At 62.5% G+C, this 18,295-nt stretch overlaps 2 protein-coding genes across 3 annotated transcripts in view; both read right to left on the bottom strand.

Annotated features, from left to right (window-relative positions):
- Positions 1-5,463: 5,463 nt before the first annotated feature.
- Positions 5,464-7,330, bottom strand: ATP6V1F (ATPase H+ transporting V1 subunit F). Its single transcript, XM_064656891.1, has 2 exons — positions 6,982-7,330; positions 5,464-6,559 (listed from the first exon to the last, which is right to left on the bottom strand). The coding sequence occupies exons 1-2, from the start codon at positions 7,137-7,139 to the stop codon at positions 6,358-6,360; spliced, it is 360 nt and encodes a 119-aa protein (XP_064512961.1). The 5' UTR covers positions 7,140-7,330; the 3' UTR covers positions 5,464-6,357.
- Positions 7,331-7,892: 562 nt separating this feature from the next.
- Positions 7,893-18,295, bottom strand: part of FLNC (filamin C) — a 30,155-nt gene continuing 19,752 nt past the window's right edge. The window contains exons 29-47 of one of the 2 annotated variants that reach the window (XM_064656795.1): positions 18,268-18,291; positions 17,924-18,171; positions 17,208-17,295; positions 16,984-17,124; positions 16,702-16,830; positions 16,414-16,587; positions 15,758-15,919; positions 15,068-15,271; positions 14,691-14,843; positions 14,471-14,593; positions 13,580-13,840; positions 11,949-12,218; positions 11,340-11,477; positions 10,932-11,047; positions 10,489-10,618; positions 9,905-10,081; positions 9,428-9,646; positions 8,847-9,056; positions 7,893-8,126 (exon numbers count right to left, since the gene is read on the bottom strand). In XM_064656795.1, coding sequence (XP_064512865.1) covers positions 7,939-8,126; positions 8,847-9,056; positions 9,428-9,646; positions 9,905-10,081; positions 10,489-10,618; positions 10,932-11,047; positions 11,340-11,477; positions 11,949-12,218; positions 13,580-13,840; positions 14,471-14,593; positions 14,691-14,843; positions 15,068-15,271; positions 15,758-15,919; positions 16,414-16,587; positions 16,702-16,830; positions 16,984-17,124; positions 17,208-17,295; positions 17,924-18,171; positions 18,268-18,291 — 3,155 coding nt within the window. In that variant the 3' untranslated portion in view covers positions 7,893-7,938. The remainder of the gene's footprint in view (positions 8,127-8,846; positions 9,057-9,427; positions 9,647-9,904; positions 10,082-10,488; positions 10,619-10,931; positions 11,048-11,339; positions 11,478-11,948; positions 12,219-13,579; positions 13,841-14,470; positions 14,594-14,690; positions 14,844-15,067; positions 15,272-15,757; positions 15,920-16,413; positions 16,588-16,701; positions 16,831-16,983; positions 17,125-17,207; positions 17,296-17,923; positions 18,172-18,267; positions 18,292-18,295) is intronic. The other variant, XM_064656796.1, reaches the window with a different exon arrangement.

Raw genomic sequence — 18,295 nt, 5'->3', positions numbered from 1 at the left:
CGGTGTGCCTGTGTCTCATGAGTCACAGATCAAATGGATATAACTGAAGGGCTGACAGAACCTTCCAAATTACAATAGCTGTGCCCCCAGACACGCTGGCTCTGCCCCAGCCACATAGAGAGTCCTGTACTTGATGCTCCTGCACTTCCATCAGACTCTGAAGTTAAAGGTGTCTGCTCTACTGAGGTCTCAGCCAAACCCACTGGTGGTAAATGGAAGGACAGAGCAGCTGCTCTAATGTTCAGACAGGAGGGGAAGCAGCAGAAGGAATGGGAAGTGCACAGTGGGAGAGCTGAAAGCTGCACTGCTGGCAGTAAAGAGAAGGCAAGGACAGTGTGTGTTGGTTCCTGTGCACTCTGGGCCGGTCCCACACAGTGGTTGTGTCAGTGGGAAGCTTTAGATTGGCAAGGGAATGGAAAAGAGGTTTGGGAGAAGGAAGGTTGGAGGTGGTGGCTGTTACAGGCTCGATGCCCACCAGTCCACAGAGAGGGGTAAAAGCTCGTGCCAAGGATCAAACCTTACAGACCTATTGGAACAACCAGCTGGAGCAGATGGCAAAAATTAAAAACATAAGAATTGATCTGTTGGAAGATCCTCAGCACTGGTACCAACTGGGCAAGCTGCTACACTGTAAATTGGGGCAAACTGGACAGGGAGCTTTAGGTTTTGCAGCACAAAGCAGAGGGTGGCCATCGAGCAGAATGGTTTGTAAAGACATTTTCACCCAATGTTCCCAGTGCCAGTTAAGACTTGGACAAAATCACCCAGACCAGGCACCGCCTTTACATATCAAAAGCAACAAAACCCTCTGATCCACTCGGGGAATTGATCATCTTGGCCCTCTGGGGACATCCAGTGGTGCAGGGACACACTGACAGTGTGGGAGGGGTCCCTGGGCTGTCACTGCCGCTTACAGCAGACCTGCTGATGCCAAAGCTGCTATTTTGGGACTCAGGAGCTGGTTTTCCAGCTGTCCCAGACTGTACAAAGTGACAACGGATCACAATTCAGCAGCGTGATGGTACAAGACTGGGCCATAAGGGAAGGTATCAAACAAGTTTTCCACACACTTTGTTATCCCCAAGCAAACGGGATCGTGGAGCTGGAAATGGTTTCCTGAAAGGCTCCCTTAGGCCACATGAATCTGAATGGGATAAAAGATTACCAGATAAATATATATATAAATATATATATATATCAGAAAAATAACCAATATGGACCAATGGGTAGAAAAAATACACTGTATCCTAGAGCAAGTGAAAAGGGGTGGAGAACATCACCAGTGGATGACTTGTTTGGATGGTCCCCAAGCACAATTTAATGTTGCTGTAATATTGTTATTAATCAGAATGTCTTTTTATTAGTAGTCATTGTATATATGTGTCATACCTGTTCCAACAAATGAGGATACTGACCATTCCAGAAGTGCATAAAATTGAAATAACAGAATCAATAGCTAGTTCTATATTACACTCAGTTTAATAGTGCCAACTCTAACTGATTTTTCTAAGAATTTTGTATGTAAAAGTGTAATGTGTGAGGATAATATAGCTAACACTCTTTTAAACTTACATGAGTTAAGATAAAATAGTAAAACTCAGGAGCTTGATGTGTCTCAACATAGTTGACAATAATGTACACATATACAGTGGGTGCTTTTATACAAGGCAAGAGGTACCTGCACTCCAGGTACCAGTCTGGCTCATCACCCCAATCAATGTCCTGGTAGTGAGGCAGAGATTTGGCAGATAAGCTGCTAAACTGACCTGGAGACATGGGACTGACAGTCAGTCACTTTATACTATGAAAGGCCAGTCCACTTTCACGTGATCAGATTCTTCTAACATACTCCTCTTGGAGCATGTGTGCAGTCTTCTCCCTTGTAGTGGGGACAACCCTTCAAGATTCTCCTCAAGGCTGAGAGAGAGAGATCTGCCCACAAGCACTGGTATGGTGGGTTACACTGATCTCTAATGACTGTTTCTTTTTGCCAGCTTTAATATAATTGCCTTGACATAGTGCACTATACTACACACTACCAGTAGTTTTTATATTGTGTAGTAAATAATTGTTATTAATATCTTTTGTATATCTGTCATAATAAATAATTCCTTTTATACAAATATACCCAGTTTGCCATCTTTAGTCCTGTGGGACAAAGTTGCACTTACATTGCTGTCATGGTTTGAGATAGTCCCCAAATCCAATTCCCTAGCTCCATCCCCCCTCCCACATCTCAACCTAATGTGAGATGGGCTTTTCCAGACAAAACACACCAGACTCAAAGTGGGGGAAAGGGAATATATTACAGTGACTGTACAAATAAATACCATATCACATTATACACATGATCACAACTATCTCTACCATGACATATAGTATTTACAATGGATCAGATCTCTTCTCCCCTCCAAATAAAAGTCCAGGAGGGAAAGAAGGACAGATCCCTTCCAGTCTTTAAGCAGCAGCATCTTCTGAGGCAGCAGTCTGTCTGTCTTCTCCACATGCAGCAGCTGTGGCTGGCTTTCTGCCAGCACTCAACAAGGGAGGTATCAAACTCCCCCGGCCCCATCGCCTCAACCGAGGGGTCTTCCGTGGGCTTCGTAACCCCAGACAAGGTCGTATCACCACGTCATATCACGAAGACACAGGGGGGTCTTCGTGACGGTCTGGTATCTCTTGCAGGGCCTCTGTGCCCTGTCTCTCAGGCTGCCACCGTGGCAGCAGTGTGAGGGGGGGGAGCCAAGGTCAACTTCCCCCCCATTCCATCTGGCCGTCCCGGTCCAGCTCCAGGATGCTCTTTTGAGCTTCTCAGCTCCTCTCTCTCTGGTGCTGCATACCAAAACTCTTCTCCTAAATAGGAGTCCATGTCCCTCTTCTCCAAGAGGGTCTCCAAGGGAGTTTTGGGGAATTTGGTATCAGTCTTACCCCAAACTCTGTCTCTCAGCTGCTCTCTTTCTCCCGGTTCTGTCTTCCAGGAGTCCTTTCTCTCCGGTGCTGCATGTTGTTTCTGCTGCTTCTTCAGTTCAGGTCTTATCTCCTGGCTCTCTGCCACCGTTTCTCTGGTCAGTCCCGGCTGCTGCTCTGTGCCCATGGAGAAAACATTCTCCCAGCATAACTACAGGCACCTAGCCCAGCTTTATGCTGTTCCAGGTCCCTGCAGCCCCCAGCCAGGGGCTGGGAGGGGGCCAGAGGCCCCAAGGGGCACAGAGCCCCTTCCTCGTGGCTCACAACATGGCCACCTCTCCTACAACCAAAACTACAACTCATCTCTTCCGGTCTGGTTGTGATATGTTTACATTTCTGCAGGAGCGCCCATTGGGCAGAATTTCAAAACTTCCAAGGGTTTCCACCCCTTGGGGTCTACCACTTTTCTCAACCTCTGAGGGAAAACAAGGTCCAAACCACGACAATTGCTGACAAAGTCTGGGGCTCAGATGGGATCCAGCCACCCCCAGGCTCCTCTCTGAGGAGTTTAGAAAGCCAGGGGGTCCTTCAACTCAAGAGGAGGGCTTCTCCAACTTTGTCTAAAGCCCCACTCCTACCTGTGACAGTCACTCCACCACCTCCCCTGGGCAGCCCATTCCAATATCTAACCCTCCTTTCTGGGCAGAAATTATTCCTCATGTCCAGCACCCCCAGGTCCTTCTCTGCTGGGCCACTTTCCAGCCCCTCCGCCCCGGCCTGGAGCTGCAGGGGGTTGTTGTGGCCAAAGTGCAGGACCCAGCACTTGTTCTTGTTGACCTTCAGCCCATGGATCCAGCCTGTCCAGGTGCCTCTGCAGAGCCCTCCTGCCCTCCAGCAGATCTCCACAGCTTGGTGTTGTCCAGTTTGCTAGTGGTGGGCTGCATATCCTCACCCAGATCACCAGTAAAGAAATTAAACAGGGCCCAGCACTGATCCCTGGGGGACACCACTGATGCCTGGATGCCAACTGGATGCAGCACCACTCCCCCACTCCCTGGGCCCTTAACCCAGCACAGTGCCCCTGTCCAAGCCGTGGCTGCAGCTTTTCCAGGAGTGTGCCAGGGAGACGGTGCCCAAGGCTTTGCTGAAGTCCAGGCAGACACATCCACAGCCTTCCCTCACCCACTGGGTGGGTCACCTGGTCCCAGCAGTCAGGTTGGTCGGGCAGGACCTGCCCTTCCTGAGCCCGTGTTGGCCGGGTGTGCTGGCAGGGGTTAAGTTTTGCAGCAGGCAGGAGGGGCACAGCCAGGGCCCGGGGTCATTCTGTACCACTCAGGGGGGCCTTGTCTCCCTCTTTAACAGCTGGCACAGGGTGTGGCTGGGTGGGACCAGTTCGCCCAGAACAACGACCTGTGAATTGCTTCCTGTCTTGGACAGTTATTGGCATTGTTGTTACTGTTCCTTTTCTTATCTCATCACTGCTTCCAGTCACCTGTGTGTGACACCTGTGTGTGTGTGACACCTGTGTGTGTGTGACACCTGTGTGTGTGTGACACCCGTGTGTGACACCTGTGTGTGTGTGAAACCTGTGTGTGACACCTGTGTGTGTGTGACACCTGTGTGTGTGACACCCGTGTGTGTGACACCTGTGTGTGTGTGACACCTGTGTGTGTGTGACACCTGTGTGTGTGTGAAACCTGTGTGTGACACCTGTGTGTGTGACACCCGTGTGTGTGACACCTGTGTGTGTGTGACACCCATGTGTGTGTGTGACACCTGTGTGTGTGACACCTGTGTGTGTGTGACACCCGTGTGTGTGTGACACCCGTGTGTGTGACACCTGTGTGTGTGACACCCGTGTGTGTGACACCCGTGTGTGTGATACCCGTGTGTGTGATACCCGTGTCCGTGCCCACCCAGCTGTGTCCCCCAGCACTGCCCCCCTCAGGCCTCCCTGTGATCTGGGTCACCCCCAGGTGCCACTCCCATGCCCAGGGCACAGGCTGTGGGGGCAGGCAGGAAGGTGGGGTGCCGAGGGTCTCCATGGGGCACAGGGGTTCGTCCCTGCTGTTCCCCCCGGGGTTGGGGTCATGGGGGGAGTCAGGGTGCCCCTGTGCCCGCGGGTCTGGCACCCCCAGATGTGCTGTCCCTGTTCCTTCCCCGTGGCCCACAGCATGCCCCCCCTCCATCCCTGACCCTGTGCCACATACCCATGCCCCTCCCACTCCTGCCCCCCCCGTGCCCCACTGTGTGTCCCTGTGCCCCATTGTGTGTCCCTGTGCCCCATAGTGTGTCCCCTACCGTGTCACTGTCCCCCCCCATGCCCCACTGTGTGTCCCTGTGCCCCATTGTGTGTCCCTGTGCCCCATAGCGTGTCCCTACCGTGTCACTGTCCCCCCCCGTGCCCCACAGCGTGTCACTGTCCCACCCGTACTCCAGAGCATGCCCCTGTACCACATCCCCCTGCATCCCCCCGCCCCGTTCCTGCCCCCCTCCATGCCTCAGTGTGTCCCCCCCATGTCCCCCAGTGCCCCACAGAGCAGAGCCGATGACAAGTGGTGTCAGCACATGTTGGGGACACGGGGAGGACACACAAGGGGGGATACAAACGTCACTTGGGCACTGGGAGGGCAATAAATACCAGCCCCCCCGCAGGGCTCTGCCAGGGCACAGGGGGCTGAGGAAGGGCTGCAGGGATGGTGACAAGGTCACGGTGACAACTCCCGGTGTCCTTGGGGTGTGCCTGGCCCCCCCTCCCCGCTCTCCCTCCCTGCCCGCGGGCGGGATCCGGCAGGATCCGGTGGTGGCACTTCCCCATCACGGGACGCGGCTGAGACACCGTCACAGGGCACCCACGGGGCCCCCCCGGCCCCCTCAGGGACACACTGGGGTCCCTCTGTCACCCCCAGACCCGTGGGACACCCTCAGGGACCTGACAGCACCCACAGGGACCCTCTGTCACCCCCAAGGAGCCCCCAAGCAGCACCCCGGGGTGGGTTGGGGACCCCGTGGGGTGGGGAGCAGCAGACATGGGGTGCAGGCCCCCGGGACCCCCCAGGGGGGTTTTCCTGTCGTGGAGACCCCGTGGGATGCCAGGGGCTGTTTTGGGGCACCGGGTGGGGTCTGTTGCAGCTCATGGGGAGTGAAGAGGCCGGGGGGGCTGGGGAGGTGCCAGGGGCTGTGTGGGGGTGCTGAAGGGGTCCTGGGGGTGCCCATCACAGGTGGTCGGGCACGAGGAGGCCACAAGCACAGCACAGAGGGGCAGTTTGGGGGCTGAGGGGGTTTGAGGATACTGGGGGGGGGTACCGGGGGTACTGTTTGTGGTTTGGCCGTCCAGAGGATGTTCAGGAGGGGTCCTGTGGCATTTGGAGGTACCAGGGGAGGCTGGAGGTACCGAGGGGGGCTGGGGGAGATATGGAGGTACGGGGGGGGCTGGGGGGTCCTGGGGCTCTATCGCAGCTCGTCGGGAGCGAAGAGCCCGCGGGCGCGGCGCAGCACCGAGTCCCGGGCCGGGTCGTACGGGTGGTCCTTGGAGGGGATCTCGAGCACCGCGGGCAGCGCCCGGGCGTGGGCTGCGACCGCCGGCCGGATCTGCTCCGCCAGCGCCTGCGAGATCAGGATCATCCCCACGTCCTCCCGCGCCAGAAAACCCCTGGAACAGGGAAACGGAGGGTCAGGGGGGCACAGAGACCCTCACCCACGGATGGGGACCCCAGCGCGGTGGTGGGACAGGGGATTCCTGGAATTCCTTGGACCCCCTGATCCCCCCTAAGCACCCCTGGGACCCCCCCCGACACTCCTGATATCCCTCTGACACCCCCCGAGAGGCTCCTGGGACCTTCCAGACCCCAAATCCCTCCCATACCCTCCCGAGACCCCCAAACCCTCACCCGAGACTCCTGGGTCCCCTCTCCAACTGCTCCAGACCCCCCCGAACTTCTGGGATCCCCTAGACTCCAAAATCCGCCCAGCCCCTCCTCCAGGACCACTGAGACCCCCTCCAGGAACCACCCCAGGGACCCCTCGGGCCCCAGCCCCTCCTGAGCCCACTCAGAGCCCCCCGGGACCCCCCACCGAAAGGTCTCCTCGATCTCGGCCAGGCTCGTCTCCTTCTCCACCACCAGGAAGTTGGGCCGCCGGTGCTTGTCCAGCTCGCCGATGCCGCCCAGCAGGAACCCGGTCACCGTGTCCTCATCGCCCATCACGGCGATCAGCTTCCCGCGGCCCGCCATGCCCGGGCCGCGCCGGGACCGGGGCCCGCCGGGGTCGGGACCCTCCGAGAGCCGCCGCCGGGACCCGCCGGGATCGGGACCCTCCGGCAGCCGCCGCCGGGACCGAGAGCGGGATCTGGACCGACCGGGAGCGACCGGAACCCGCCGGGAGCCGCCGCCGCCGCTTCCGGGTCCCGCCGCCGCCGTGCTGGACACGCCCCCCAGCTCGCCCCGCCCACCACCGCCCCGGGAACTCGACACTCCGCCCCCCCCGCCGGTGAGCTCCGCCCCCTCCGCCGGTGAGCTCCGCCCCCTCCACCCGTGAGCTCCGCCCCTGCCGCTCCGGCCCTGCCCCTCCGGTAACGCCCCCGGTAACGCCCCCCGGCCCCGCCGGCCCCGCCCCGCCCGCACTGACCCCGCCCCTCGCGGCCGAGGCCGCGCGCACGCGCAGTGCGCCGTGCCCTTGAGGGGACGCGGGGGCTCCGCGGGCACAGCGCCCCCTGCCGGACAGCACGGGCACCGCGGGGCGCCCCCGACGCCCGCCCCGGACCCCCCGGGACCCTCGGACCCCCCGGACCCCCCGGGACCCCCTCGGGACCCCCCCGGCACCCCCGGGAACCCCCGGCTCCCGCCGTCCTGCCAGGGCCCCCCGCCCGGGACCCCCTCGGGACAACGGTCATTCTGCCCCAGACCCCCCCGCACCTCAGTGTCCTGCTCCGGACCTCCCCATCCCGTCCCCCCCATATCACGGCCCCGCCATCACTCAGACCGCTCTTTCTCTCCCAGTGCTTTATTGACAGGCCCGGGGGCCGCGGGGGTCTCAGGCGGCGGTGACGCGGAAGGGGCTCCCCGGCACGTCGCGGTCGCCCCAGCGCAGCAGCAGCACGTACTCGCCCCGCTCGCGCACGCTGTAGGTCACCGTGTACACCCGGTTCCCCTCGTGCTTCACGTGCACCTCCTCGCACGGGGCCTTGGGGCCGTGCACCCCCACCAGCAGCATGTTTGTGCCTGGCGGGAAACAGGGGGTGACGTCCTGGCCTGAGACCCCCCACTGCAACCCATACCTCCCACTGCATCCCAGACCCCCGCTGCAACCCACAGCCCCCATTGCATCCCCAGACCTCCCACTGCATCCCAGACCCCCCACTGCATCCCCAGACCCCCCACTGCATCCCACAGCCCCCATTGCATCCCCAGACCTCCCACTGCATCCCAGACCCCCCACTGCATCCCAGACCCCCCACTGCATCCCACAGCCCCCACTGCATCCCACAGCCCCCATTGCATCCCCAGACCTCCCATTGCATCCCAGACCCCCCACTGCATCCCCAGACCTCCCACTGCATCCCAGACCCCCACTGCATCCCACAGCCCCCCCCGCATCCCAGACCCCCACTGCATCCCAGACCCTGCCACTGCATCCCACAGCCCCCCCTGCACCCCACAGCCCCCCCTGCACCCACACATCCCACTGTATCCTAGACCCCCCACTGCATCCCACACCCCCCACTGCATCCCAGACCCTGCCACTGCACCCCTATCCCCCCCCCACACCCCCACCAGCAGCATGTTTGTGCCTGGGGGGGCACAGGAGGGGTCACCCTGAGCTTGAGACCCAAGAGCCCCCCACTGCACCCCAAACCCCAACACTGCACCCAAGTTCCCCCCCTAGGAGCCCCCGGACCCCCCTGCTGACCCCCATCTCCCCCCAGGCCCCCGCCCCCTCACCGGCCTTGCTGCAGTCCACTGTGAAGTGGTTCTTGTGGCCCAGGCGGGCGGTTGCCAGCCCCGGCCCTCGGGCCACCACTTGCCCTGCGTCCGACGGGGCCTTGGTGACCCCCCCAAAGGCGGGGGGGCCCCGCGAGCCCCCCCGTGCCACCGGCTCCACCAGCACCGTCGAGGTCTCGTGCAGGCTGTGCCCCCCCGACAGCCGTGGGCCTGGGGAGCACGGGGGGGACACCGTCAGCCCCCGCCATGGGGACACCCCCCCGCCACACCGTGCTGGGGGGTCACAGCGACACCTTCCAGGGATGACCCATCATGTCACCCTGGGGCTCTTTCACCATGTTACCCAACCCCAGGACCCCCTACACCACCGCCCTGGGGACCCCCCATCGTGTCCTGCTGGGACTGCCTGTCACACCACCCTGGGAACACCCTCGTCCATGTCACTCTGGGGGTCCTGCCACCTCCCTGCCACCCCCATCATGCCCATCATTGACCCTTGTCACTCCACACTGGGGACTCCCGAATTCCCCCCCGGATCCCCTTCATCCATCCCCCCATCCCCATGTCCCCCCTGGCCGTACCGGTGACCTTGGCCTTGAAGGGGCTGCCCACGATGTGGTGGGGGCCCCCATACTTGATGGAGATGAGGTAGTTGCCAGGGGCCATCGGGGTGTAGGTGACGCGGTGGCCCTCGGGGACCTCCGTGCAGTCCAGCTCCACCTTGGAGGGGCCGTCGATGGTGACGGCCAGTGCCCCTGCCCCTGCATTGGCCGTCTGCACCAGGAACTCCGAGGGCACCCCTGGGACACAGGGGACATGAGGATGGCACCACGGGGGGGGACACCATGACCCCATTGTGGCCACCACCCATGGCCACATCCCCATCATGGCAATTCCTGTGGCCACATTTCCACTGCCACCGACATGGCCACATCTCCATCATGGCCACCATCACAGCCACGGTGTTGACCATGGCCCGTCCCCATCCCCAGTCCATGGCCTGTCCCCATCCCCAGCCCCCTCCCATGGCCGTGTCCCTGTCCCCACAGCGGTGTCACCTGTGCGGCCGCCCTCGAGGCCGGGCCCGAAGGCAGTGACGAGCCCGGGGTCCCCGGCCTGGCTCTGCTCGCCCACGCGGATGTTGAAGGGGCTGCCGGGCACGTGGCGCCCGTTGAAGCGCAGGTCGATGGAGTGCACCCCGTTCTCGCGCGGCAGGAACCCCAGCGCGTACCGGTCTGGGGGACACACACATGGCACCGTGTGCTCGAGTCCCCATGTTCTGTATCCCCACACCCCGTGTCCCCACACCCAATTTTTGCACAGCAGGAACCCCAGTGTGTACTGGTCTGGGGGAACATCGTGTCACAGCAGCATCCCCATGTCCCATATCCCTATGTCCCCGTGTCCCCATGTCCCCATGTCCCTGTGTGTCCCCGTGCCCACACCCCATTCTCACACGGCAAGAACTCCAGCATGTACCAGCTGGGGGGACAGACTGGTGTGTCCTGTGTCCCCATGTCCCTCTGTCCCCATATACCTCATGTCCCCAAGCCCCACATACCCACACCCCATGTCCCCATGTCCTGTGCCCTGTGTCCATCCCCCCATCCCCAAGCCCACTGTCCCTGCAGTGTCCCCTCACCACTGTCCAGCTCGGACACGTAACACTCCTCCACCACCCCCGCGGGCGTGTGCACTTTGGCGTCGATGACACCGCGCGCCCCGTTCAGCTGCACCGCGAACGACGCCGGCTGGTTCACGGCCACCGTCTCCTGTGGGGACGCCACGGTGCCATCAGAGACACAGGCAGGACGGGGGGCACCAGGGCAGAGGGGGCACCGTGGGGCCCAGGGGTGACACAGGGGTGCCAGGTGGCCAGGAGTGACAGCAGGGAGGGTTCCAGGGGTGACGTGGGGGAGAGAGAGGTGGCCCCAGAGGGTCCCAAGGGTGCCACAGGAGACCCAAAGGAATGGGAGTCCCAAGGGTGCCACAGGGGCTCAGAGTGGCCCAGGGGTGACCTGGGGGCCCAGGGAGTGTCTAGGAGCCCAGGGTGCCCCAGGGTGACACAGGGGGTGTCCCCAGTACCTGCAGGCTGGTGACAGTGAGGCGCCGGGCGTCGTCGGAGTGGGAGGCGACGGGGACGACAAAGGGGCTGTCGGGGATGTGCTCCTCGTTGAACTTGATGGACACTTCATAGTCACCTGGGGGACACGGGGACAGTCAGGTGGGGACCCCACACACCAGGACCTCACACAAGGGGACCCCACACATAGGGACTGTGTCCCCTGCACCCTCCCTTGGGGGACACCTGTGCACAGAGACATCTTTATCTGGGGACACCCTCACCTGGGGACACCTTCATACTTGGGGATACCTTTGCATGGGGGTCCCCCCTTGTACGAGGGTCCCACAGTCCTGGCCCCAGGCTGAGCACCCTTGGGGGGGGGCAGGTGCTTGGTGTGTTGGGGGTGTTGGGGGGCAGCCCCCTCTCACCTGGCTCCTGCACCAGGTAGGAGACCCCACAGGAGCCGTCCTTGCGGTCCTCGAAGGAGATCTCTGCCTTGCTGGGCCCCTCGACGGCGATGGAGAGACCCCCCGCGCCCGCCTCGCGGGTCCAGATGCTGAACTCGGCTGAGGGGGGGGCACCAGGTCACCCCGGCCCCCAGTGGCACTCCAGGACAGTGACACCTGTCACAGACCTGCACCCACCCCCCATGGCACCCAGATCCCCCAGAGCACCCCCACATTGCCCCCACACCCCACTGTACCCAAATCCCCAAACACAGCACCCAGAGCCCCCCAATTTCACCAACATCCCCTCTACCCATAGTACACACCCCCCATTGCCCCCATCACCCAACAGCACCCAGACCCCCCACTGTCCCCACAGCCCCAGCCCCACAATAGCACCAACCTCCCCCTTGGCCCCCACACCTCCCTCATTGCCCCCCCATCCCCATCACACCCAGACCCCCCCTATCTCCCCAGTTGCCCCAGTCCCCCCCATGCCCCCATGCCTTCCCCATACCTGGCTGACCCCCCCGTTCCTGGCAGACCCCCCCATGCCAGGCAGAGCCCCCCGTTCCTGGCAGACCCCCGTACCTGGCGTGCCAGCCACGGCGCGCTGAAGGCCGGTGCCCCCCGCGCGCACCTTGTGGGCACCGCCCTCTCCCAGGGGCCCCACGGTGAACTGGAAGGGGCTCCCGGGCACGTGCTGGCCCCGGAACTTGACGCTGACGGTGTGGGCGCCCGTCTCCTGGGGCACGAAGCGCACGCTGTAGACCCCCGCGGCCCCCGGCACCACCTCGGCCTCGCGCCGCTGCCCCGACGGGCTCAGCACCTGCGCCGTCAGCTCCTGCACCGACGCCTCGCCTGCGGGCACACACCTCGTCACCCCGGGCACCTGGGCACCCAGCATTACCTCAACATCACCCCATCATCACCCCATTACTGTGCCACTATGGCACCCCATCACTGTGGCACCTTGTCACCAGGGCACCTTGTCACCCTGTCACCAGGGCACCTTGTCACCGCATCACTCTATCATTCTGTAAATCTGGCACCCGAACACTAGGGCACCCCAGCACCTCAGCACCACTGTCGCCCTGTCACCGCATCACCCCAGCACCCCGTCACCAGGGCACCCTGGCACCCCAGCACTCAGTCACACTGCCACTTTCACCTCACCATCCTGGCCCCAGGGTGCCCTGACATCCAGACACCCACTAGAGCCCATGTGCACCCCCTGTGCCCTTCACACACAGGACACACGTGCGCCTGCCAGCGTGCACATGCTCACACAAGCACATTCACAGGTGAGTTTGCACACTCGTGCCAAGGGCACACACAACCCTCTCAGCAGGTGTGGACCTGCCATAAGCACACACACCTTGTGTGAGCACACACCCCGTGAGTACACCCACCCCGTGAGCAGCTGTGCACCCCCTGTGAGCACACACACATCCCTGTGAGCACACACATCCCCACGAGCACACACACCCCATGAGCACACACCACCCCAAGAGCAGCTGTGCACCCCCTGTAAGCACACACACAGCCCTGTGAGCACACACACACCCTGTGAGCACACACACAGCCCTGTGAGCACACACACATCCCTGTGAGCACACACACACACCCTGTGAGCACACACACCCCTGTGCAAGGGCACTCCCACATGCAAGTGTGCTCAGCCCTCATGCAAGCCCACTGCCTTGCACAGCCAGCCCTCGTGCAAACCCAGCCCTGTGCAAACCCAGTCCTATGCAAACACATACTGGTGCTCCCCTACACCCAGTCCTTGTGCAAACACTCCCCTGCACTCACACGCCCCTCTCACACGCCCAGCCCTCGTGCAAGCCCAGTGTCCTGCCCCAGAGCACGTGGCCCTCGTGCAAACGCACCCGCGTGTGCCAGTGCAGCCACCCCCTGTGCAGGCAGTGCCCTGCTCACCCACCCCCTGTGCAGGCAGTGCCCTGCTCACCCAGCCCCGTGCCCTGCTCACCCACCCCCCGTGCAGGCAGTGCCCTGCTCACCCACCCCCCGTGCCCTGCTCACCCAGCCCCGTGCAGGCAGTGCCCTGCTCACTCACCCCCCGTGCAGGCAGTGCCCTGCTCACTCACCCCCCGTGCAGGCAGTGCCCTGCTCACCCAGCCCCGTGCCCTGCTCACCCACCCCGTGCACCCCAGCCCTCGAGCCATGGCGCTGCCCTGCACAGCCCCCGTAGGACGCACCCTCGTGTGTGCGCGCGGGGGCCCCGAAGGCGCCGATGCCCTCGCGGGGCCCGAAGGCCCCGAAGGTGCCGAAGGGCTCCGGGGGGGCTCGGGGGAAGGCGCCGCCCACGCGGGTGGACTCCTCCACGTGCACCTCGCGCGTGGTCTCCCCGCCGCGCGTCTTGCTGATCTCGGTGCGCTCCGTGCGCGTGTACGTGTGGCTGCTGCGCGTGAACGTGCGCGTCAGCCGCTCCTGCGCCGACACCATCTGGAACCAGTTCCCTGGGGAACGCCCGGTGGGGACACACAGGGGCAGCGGGGACACGGGGGGACCACGTGGACACAGAGGCGACCACAGGACGTGGGCACAGGGAGGGAGGACAGAAAGGTGCCCAGAGGAGTGGTGGGGACATGGGGATGTGGATGGACACAGGGTTGGATGGACACGGGGATGGGTGTAGGGATGGGTGGAGACATGAACAGGTGGAGATAGGGATGGTCACAGGGATGGAGACAAGGATGGACACAGGGATGATGGAATCGTGATGGGTGCAGACATGGGTGGTCACAGGGATGGAAGTAGGGGTTGGTGCAGGGAGGGATGGACACGGGGATGGATGTAGGGATGGTTGCAGTGATGTACGGAGCCATGGGTGGATGGAGCCAGGGATGGACACACGGACAAAGGATGTGGATGGAGGTACCAGTGAGTGGTGGCACACCCGGAGGGACGCACGGACACAGGCGCAGGTGCACGGAAGGACACGGACACAGACACACAGCGGGGAGAGAAGGAAGAAAGAGGGAGAAGTCAGAGCTGGAATGGCTGAGAGGCGTCTCAGCCCATGGAGGAGGAGGAGGATGGAGGATGAAGGAGAAGAGGATGAGAAGGAGGAGGAAGGCCAAGCCTACCTGGGATTTTGAGGTTGAGGTCACAGGTGCTGCCCACGGTGGCGATGGAAGGTGCCTGCCGCCGGCGCGTGATGCTCTCCTTCATCCGGCCCTCACCCGTCACCTTCACTGTGAAGGGGCTCCCTGCAGGAGAAGGTCACCTCAGGAAGCTGTCACCCCTCCGGGGGTCCCAGCGCCCTGCACTGCACCCCTGTGCCCCCCCTTGTCCCCCTGGCCCCACCTGGAACATGTTTGTCGGCAAACTTGATGTTGATGATGTAGTTGCCGGGCTCAGTGGGGCAGTAGGTGACCTTGCAGGTGCCGTCCTCCACATCCTCACAGTTGATGTCCACCTTGCTGGGGCCCTCGATGGACAGGCCCAGCCCGCCATAGCCTGGGCGACCACAGGGACACACTCAGAGGTGTCCCATGGTGGCTCTCCCTGTCCTGGAAATGGCCACGCCATGGACACCACCCCAACCCAGCCATCAAAGCCACCACCCCATCCTTGAGTGGCTAAAACCAACACATGGTCATGGCCACCATTTCACCCTGGTCATAACCACAGCCACCACCCCATCCCGGCCCTGGTCATGGCCAACTCCCCCGTGGCCTCACCGGCGCTGCGCGTGTCCACGATGAACTCAGCCACCTCGAAGGTGTGGCCCTCCAGCAGCCCTTGGCCCCACACCTTGACCCGCCCCGCGTCGCCGATCTCCGACTGCCCCACCAGGATCTTGAAGGGGCTGTTGGTGACGTGCTGCCCACTCTTCCGCACGCTCACCACGTGCTCGCCCACCTCCTTGGGCGTGAATGAGATGCCTGGGGGGACACCATGGTCACATCCCACCATCAACCCACGGCCACCACCACCAGCCCTGGCCATCACCAACCCATGGCCACCACCACCAGCCCCTGGCCAGACACCCAGCCCTGGCCATCTCCTCCAGCCCTTGGTCACCACAACCAACCTCTGGACAGTTCTACCAACCCATGGCCACCATAACCAGCCACTGACCATCTCCATCAGTCCCTCATCACCACCCACATCCCCTGACTATGGACACCAATCCCTGCGACTCCTCAGCCCTACTGTCCCCGTCCCACTAAGTCCCCAAGTCCCACATCCCCCTTTCATGGGCCCATGTCCCAGTTCTACTGCACCCATGTCCCTGTGTCCCCACAGTGTCCCCCTGGTGTCCCCGTGTCCCCCCAGTGTCCCCAGGGTGTCCCCATGTCCCCCCAGTGTCCCCAGGGTGTCCCCGTGTCCCCACAGTGTCCCCAGGGTGTCCCCGTGTCCCCACGCACCGATGTGGCGGTTGGGCAGCCTCTTGAGCAGGCAGGGCTCCTCGTTGCCCGAGGGTGCGCGGATGGTGGCCGCCAGCAGGCTCAGGTCTGTCTCTGCGATCTTCAGCGACACGTCGGTCGAGGTGCCCACGTTGAGCTGGGACGTGCGCATGGAATCATCCCCTGCAGAGACCCCGTCAGAGGGACATCAGCTCAAGGTGGGGGCCGGGATGGATGGGGTCCCAAAGGTCATGGGATGGTGTGCCCAAGGCCCCACAAGGTCCCCATGGTCACACGGAGAGGACCCTCAGGGCCGGAGGTTGCCCAAAGACGTGTGAATAGGGTCCTCAAGTTCATGGATAGGGACCCCACAAGGTCCACATGTGATATGGTCACCAAAGCTATGTGAGGTCCCTGTGGCCATGAATTGGGGTCCCCAAAGCTCCATGAGGTCCCCAAGGCCATGGGGTGGGGAGCCCTGGTGGCCAGGGTTGGACAAGAGACATCACAGCTGTTTGATGGGGTCCCAGTGGCCATGAGGAAGGTGTCCCCGTGACCCCACGGGTGTCCCCATGACCACGCCATAGGCCCTATGACCACAGAGGTGCCCCCATGGCCATGTGGAGACTCCGAGGACCCCCAGGACCCCCAGCCCCTGCTGTCCCTCCCCATCTCACCAGTGATCTTGGCGGTGAAGGGGCTGCCCGGGATGTGTTTGTCGTCGAAGCGCACAATGATGCTGTAGTCACCGGGGGCTGTGGGCAGGTAGGACACGGTGCACGTCCCGTCCTTGTTGTCCTGGCAGGTGATCTCTGCCTTGGAGGGACCTTCCACTGCCAGCGACAGCCCACCTGGGGGTGCAGGAGGTGTCAGGATGTGTCAGGAGGCACCAGGGATTTCCAGCCCCTCCTGGTAGCACTGGGGGATCCCCATGACCATCCCAGCTCCCCTTGGCCACCACTGACCCTCGCCGGCGTCCTTGGTGACGATGGTGAAGGTGCAGGGCTTGTTGACCATCCCGTGGCTCAGCCCCGGCCCGTAGGCACTGACATGGCGCGGGTTGATGGCATCCACGTAGAACTGGAGGGGACTCCCTGGGGACATGGACAACGACAGTCAGGGGCCCCACAGGGACACCCCAACCCAAGGGGTGACCAACCAGGGACCCAACAGGGACACCCCAACACCAAGCAGGGCATGGTGGTATCACCCTTCCTCAGCCACCTCCCCGTGCCCCGGTGGCTCACCAGGGATGTGGTTGCCATCGTAGCGGATGTCCATCTCGTGCAGCCCCTTCTCGGAGGGGGCGTAGTGCACCGTCACCGTCCCGTCCTTGTTGTCGGTGATGTTGGGCCGCGCTGTCTTCCCCGAGGGCATCCGCACCTCGCCTGGGGGCACCGTGTCAGCAGGGGCACCAAGGGGGGCTGGTGCCTCACAGGGTGCTCCCTGTCCCCCTGGCCCCACCCTGTACCTGTGATCTCACCCTTCTGCACCGTGAAGGGGATGACGAGGTTGAAGGGCCGGAGGTTCTCAGCGGTGGCCGGGGGCTCATCCGTGGCCTGATTGTATGGGAGAGAGGAGGGTGAGAACCCCATGGTGGGCTCCCAGCCCTGGGGTGGCCATAGTGGGGGATGAGAACCCCGGGCTCCCAGCCCCAGAGTGACCCTCGCAGCCTCCAAACCCCACAGTGCCCACCTTGACCCTGGCCCCATGGTGCTCACCATGGTCACCCAACCCCATGGCACTCACCATGGTCTAACCCTAACCCTAACCCACCATGGTCTCCCAACTCTCTTAGCTCCATGATGGCCACCATGGTCCTGACACTGTCCCAGGGTGCCCACCAGGCTCTTGCAATTCCATGACTCCCATCATGGTCACCCAATCCCATGGAGCCCATTGTGCTCTCATTACTCCTCACTGACCAGCTCTCTGTCCCTTGGTGCCCACCGTGATGTTCAACCCCACCACAGTCTCCCTACTCCATGGGGTCACCCTGGTCTCCAAAATCTCTGTCCCATGGTGCCCATTGTGCCTTCAACTCTGCCCCTTGGATCCACCCCAGTCTCCCAACCCCATGGCACCCACGGTGGTCTCCCTGCTCCACGCCAGAGATCTCCCAAACTCTGCCCCATGGTGCCCACCACAACCCCCCAGACTCGCAGAGCCCCCCGGTCCCCCACGCACCAGGACGTGGAAGGGGCTGTTGGGGACGTGCTCCCCACCGAAGCGGATGGTGATGACGTATTTGCCGGGCTCGGGGGCGGTGTAGAAGATGTCGAAGGTGCCGTCGTGGTTCTCCACCACGTCCACATCCAGCTCGGCGCCGTCGGGAGTCGACACCTTGCAGGTGACCTTCCCCTGTCCCGCTGCCTTCGCGTCCACCGTGATCACCGTCTCCTCCCCGATCTGGATCGTGGGGCCCAGGCAGGTGCCTGCAGGGGAGGGCGGGGTCAGGGCCACGGGGGGACCCCAAACCTACCCCCCAAGTGCCCTCCCAGCCCCCCAACTGCCCCCCCGGCGCCACTTACCCAGTCCATGGCCCCCAATGGATACTGC

This window comes from Pseudopipra pipra, chromosome 5, assembly GCF_036250125.1.
Source record: "Pseudopipra pipra isolate bDixPip1 chromosome 5, bDixPip1.hap1, whole genome shotgun sequence".
Classification (NCBI taxonomy): Eukaryota; Metazoa; Chordata; class Aves; order Passeriformes; family Pipridae; genus Pseudopipra; species Pseudopipra pipra.
The sequence above is the reverse complement of the archived record's forward strand: the minus strand, read 5'-3'. Positions and strand labels throughout refer to the sequence as shown.